The following is a 5,520-nucleotide window of genomic DNA, read 5'->3' on the forward strand; positions in this document are numbered from 1 at the left end:
CAAAATATACAGATAAATCTATAATACTCTTCTATGTATTATGAATTAAACTCATACAAATAATATATTGAAGAATGCTAGGGCCAGCAACTTTTATGTTTTGTAATTATTAATTGGCCATCAATAGTGTTTTTAATGGTGTGAGATTAAATCTAATGATATGAGATCATTCAATTTTCTTTTGATGGTTAAATGATTGCCAACTTTTTAAAAAGTTGCTGGCCCTCTAGACTTTCTCTAATATATTATGAGAAACTTTAACGATTTTCTCTCTAATTTTTGCCTCTTACATTAAAATTCTATAAAAAAAAAAAGTAAAAAACTTACAAAAATAGCAAATGTCTTAATAACATGCATATATATAGGCAATGATGATAGAGGAAAATCTCAACATAAGATTGATCAAGTTGTATGTTCCATCCGGTATGTTGGCAATCTTATCAATCTTCAAAATTTACAAATTACAAATAATCATGTTCTTTAATGTTATTGCCTATATATATGTTCTTTAACCATGCATCTACATGATTATTTAACATATTCCAAATTAATCCATCTTGCATATTCAACACTTTTTTTAGACCAAAAAGAATAATATTTTAACTCCTCACAATGTATAGCACTCTTTGATAATCTATTTGACCCATGGATATGGAGGCATCTTTTTACTTTTCAGGTTATGATATTAAGAAATTGAATATGAAATGATTATCATTATTATCATTATTTTCACCATGAGAAGGTTAGAGAATCGGAGGTCAACGGAAGAAAGGAAAAAAACGTGGTTTACTTCAAAAAATGCAGGTTAGTTTTCTTTTTTATATTTTAATTAACACAAAAAATATATAAACAAATAAAAAGATGCATGGTAATGGTCTCTAATTCACCAACCTAAGACACATTAATCTATGATTGCAAGTATGGTCTTCCCACATGTCCCATTCTCTATTTCTCATTTCCTATCGTGATTGTTATGACTTATGATAACCACATTAATTAAGTTCTTTTCAATATTAAAATTAGGGGTGCACATGGCCGGGTGAAGTCGGGTTTGATTCAGGTCCGGTTCGGAATATATATCGGGTTTATTTATTAGATCGAATTCGGTCCTAAACCCGATAAAACCAATACATTTTCGGGCCACAATTATACCGGGTGAAAACTGGATGAAAACCGGGCCGTTAACATTATATTACGTTGATACCTTCTTGTAAGTTAGCATGTGAAAATATCCAAATTTCTAAGATTCCAATCATTATTTAACATGGTAAAATTCAGTTAAAAAAATATAACAAGAATCAACATTTCTTCAAAATTAAAGCATAACCACAATCAATATTAAAGTATAACCACAATCAATATTAATATTGTTTAATAATACCAAATATTTAAATCAATACAAATAACACAATATTATGCATTAGTCTAAAGTCTTATGCATTCTAAATATAAAACGTTAACTTATAGTCTTATAATGACTAATAACACAAAATATTAAAGTTTACAATACTTAAATTCCACATAAGAATAGTCATGATCCATTACTAATAACACAAAATATTAATTGTGTATGATGACCGGGCCACCGGGCCGACTTTGGGTAACCCGAGCTATGGCACAGACCCGACCCGAAATAATGACCGGGTCTATTTTTGAGACCCTTACCCAATTCTAAATCCGATGAAATCACGCCAAATTAATCCCTAAAATATTCAGGACCAGACCAGGCCTTCGAACCAGGCCGAGTCATATGAACCCCTAATTAAAATCATGATTAGTTACTATATATATATTCATCATTCTCATAATTATTTTACTGAAATAACTAATTAAAATTTTGTGAATTAATTTGTTTAACTGTATATCATTATTTAACTATATATGTATGTATGTGCAGGTTTTTAGAAGAGATGAATTTTGTAGGAATGTGTACTAATCTCTGTAAAATTCCAACTCAATCGTTTATAAAGGACTCTATGGGTATGCCAGTTACCATGGTCCCTAGTAAGTATATATCCTCATTAATGCAGAGACTAGATGATAGTCAACACACATTAAATTAGATCATATATATAATATATATCACCTTTGTTGTAAAATAAAAGATATATATAAAGATATATAAATAAAAGATTCTAGTATTAAAATAATTAGCTCAATAATAATTTATATATATAATAATATTATATGTTGTAATGTGTATATATATACAAAGATAGAAAGAAGTATTAAAAATAAAGAGAGAGAGAATTGCATATGTTTATTGTTACTATCTCAATATAATAAAGATAATTGATATTGCTATTAATATTATATGTAAAGAGTAATAGAAAAGAGAATTTAGAATACTAATAAAATAAAAGAAGAGAAAGAATTGTAGAAGAAATATAAAGAGAAGAGTATTTGATTGCAACATAAAGAGAGAGTATTTGTTTATTATTGTGTGTGTATTAACAACGGAGGTTAACCTCCTATTTATAAGCATATGAGAGGAATGTTTTCAACCCATATTAATTTCATTCTCTATTGGTAATATGAAAACTGAGTCACTTGCATGGGCATCCATATCCTTTGTGTTTATCACAACACTCCCCCTTGGATGACCATTCAGGATTATTACCTCGTTAAAACCTTACTAAAGAAAAACCCAGTGGGAAAAAAACCTTAGTGAAGGAAAAAGAGTACAATATCCTTTAGTGATAGGGACTGCCTCATTAAAAACCTTGTCAAGAAAAATCCAATGGGAAAAAAACCTGACCAAGGGAAAAAGAGTACAATCTCCCCCTCTTGTCGACATCAGTTGATGTCTCGAAATCGGCGCATCCCAATCTCATGTACCAATCTTTCAAAGGAGGATTTTGGGAGCGACTTTGTAAATAAATCTGCCAGATTATCACTTGAGCGGATCTGTTGGATATCAATTGTCCCTTGATTTTGAAGATCATGAGTGAAGAAGAATTTGGGAGAAATATGCTTTGTTCTATCACCTTTGATGTAGCCGCCTTTAAGTTGAGCAATGCATGCTGTATTATCTTCAAACAGGATAGTTGGAGCTATCTTATGATCAATCAGTCCACATGATGACAGAATATATTGGATCAGACTCCTCAGCCAAAAACACTCGCGACTAGCTTCATGAATCGCCAGTATTTCGGCATGATTAGAGGATGTTGCAGCAATCGTCTGTTTCGTGGACCTCCATGATATTGCTGTTCCACCATATGTAAACAGGTATCCTGTTTGAGATCTCCATTTATGTGGATCAGACAGGTATCCAGCATCTGCATAGCCAACTAGTTGTGATTTGGATCCATAGAGATAAAACAATCCCATATCAACCGTCCCATGGAGATATCGAAAGATTTGTTTGATTCCACTCCAATGTCTTCTGGTTAGAGAGGAACTATATCTTGCTAGTAAATTCACAGCAAATGATATGTCAGGTCACGTATTATTAGCAAGATACATTAGCGCTCCAATGGCACTAAGATATGGTACTTCAGGACCAAGGATATCTTCATTTTCTTCTTTAAGACGGAATTGATCCTTTTTCACATCCAAAGATCTTATGATCATTGGTGTACTTAATGGATGTGACTTATCCATATAAAATCTTTTCAAGATCCTTGCTGTGTATGTTGTTTGATGAATAAAGATCCCACCTTTTATATGCTCGATTTGCAGGCTGAGACAAAACTTAGTCTTTCCAAGATCTTTCATCTCAAACTCTTCTTTTAGAGTTTTTATAATTGTTGGAATCTCTTCAGGAGTCCCAATGATATTTAAATCATCAACGTACACAGCAATTATAATGAATCCAGAAGCAGTTTTCTTTATGAAAACACACGGGCATATATCATCATTCTTGAATCCGTTTTTGGCCAGATACTCAGTAAGACGATTATACCACATTCGTCCAGATTGCTTTAGACCATATAAAGATCTTTGCAATTTGACTGAGTATAACCCTTGCGAATATTCACTAGATGGTTTAGATATCTTTAGTCCTTCAGGGACTTTCATATAGATATCCCGATCTAATGAGCCGTATAAGTAGGCCGTTACCACATCTATTAAATGCATATGCAGTTTATGATATGCAGATAAACTGACCAAATAGCGCAATGTTATCGCATCCACTACAGGGGAATACATTTCTTCATAATCTATACCAGGCCTTTGTGAGAAACCTTGTGCCACAAGTCGGGCTTTATAGCGCACAACTTCATTTTTCTCATTTCGTTTTCTCACAAATACCCATTTATATTCAACAGGTTTTATATCTTCAGGTGTATGGACTACATGTCCAAAGACTTCACGTTTTGCAAGTGAGTCTAATTCAGCCTTCATGGCTTCTTTCCATTTTGGCCAATTATTCCTTTGTCGACATTCTTCGACTGATCTTGGCTCAAGATTCTTACTTTCATGTATGATATCTAATGCCACATTATATGCAAATATTTCATTGACAATTGTCTTATTTCGGTCCCATTTCTCTCCTGTAAAGACATAATTTATCGAGATCTCGTCATTTTCACAATTTTCAGGTACCTGAACGTCTTCTGGCGTTATATCATAATTTTGGACAACTACCGGTGTCTTTACTATGTCTTTTTCAACAGGAATCGTATTTACCTCTTTTCTCTTTCGAGGATTTTTATCTTTGGAACCGACAGGCCTGCCACGCTTCTGGCGTGTATTTGCTTCCGTGGCTATTTGTCATACTGGGACATCAATTCGAATTGGGACATTTTCCGCCCTGCCATAACATATATCACCTTGAATCCTTTCTAGGAATTCAGGGGACTCAAATCCAATCTTTAATGGTGATGGCCTTAAAATTAACTTCCCTTGAGAACATGCAGCACAACAAAATTCACTAGTTTTAAGAATCTTCTGGTCCTTTAGTGAATGTCCATGAGAGTTTTCAATAATTCTTCTCATCATGGTTGTTCCCGGATGACCCAAACAGTCGTGCCAAGTTATGAATTCATTTGGGCTAGTAAACTTCTGGTTTACAGTGGCATGTGATTCAATTGCACTAATCTTAGTATAATACAACCCAGATGAAAGTGAGGGTAACTTTTCTAATATAACTTTCTTATTTGAATTAATATTGCTATTAATATTATATGTAAAGAGTAATAGAAAAGAGAATTTAGAATACTAATAAAATAAAAGAAGAGAAAGAATTGTAGAAGAAATATAAAGAGAAGAGTATTTGATTGCAACATAAAGAGAGAGTATTTGTTTATTATTGTGTGTGTATTAACAACGGAGGTTAACCTCCTATTTATAAGCATATTGGAGGAATATTTTCAACCCATATTAATTTCATTCTCTATTGGTAATATGAAAACTGAGTCACTTGCATGGACATCCATATCCTTTGTGTTTATCACAACAACCTTGACACATACATGTATTTTAATATTGATCCGGCTCGCATACAACCATATAAGTGTACATATTATCTATATAATATTTTATTTTCTTGTTAAAAATGTATTTATTTGACTC

The 5,520-nt window shown here is 32.5% G+C and overlaps 1 protein-coding gene across 1 annotated transcript in view; it reads left to right on the top strand.

The window, feature by feature from the left end:
* Positions 1 to 5,520, top strand: part of LOC107646209 (beta-carotene isomerase D27, chloroplastic) — an 8,544-nt gene that overhangs the window by 1,514 nt on the left and 1,510 nt on the right. The window contains exons 4-5 of the mRNA XM_021105756.1: positions 743 to 804; positions 1,898 to 2,004. Coding sequence (XP_020961415.1) covers positions 743 to 804; positions 1,898 to 2,004 — 169 coding nt within the window. The remainder of the gene's footprint in view (positions 1 to 742; positions 805 to 1,897; positions 2,005 to 5,520) is intronic.

The sequence above is a fragment of the Arachis ipaensis genome, chromosome B06 (genome assembly GCF_000816755.2).
Source record: "Arachis ipaensis cultivar K30076 chromosome B06, Araip1.1, whole genome shotgun sequence".
NCBI classification, from domain to species: domain Eukaryota; kingdom Viridiplantae; phylum Streptophyta; class Magnoliopsida; order Fabales; family Fabaceae; genus Arachis; species Arachis ipaensis.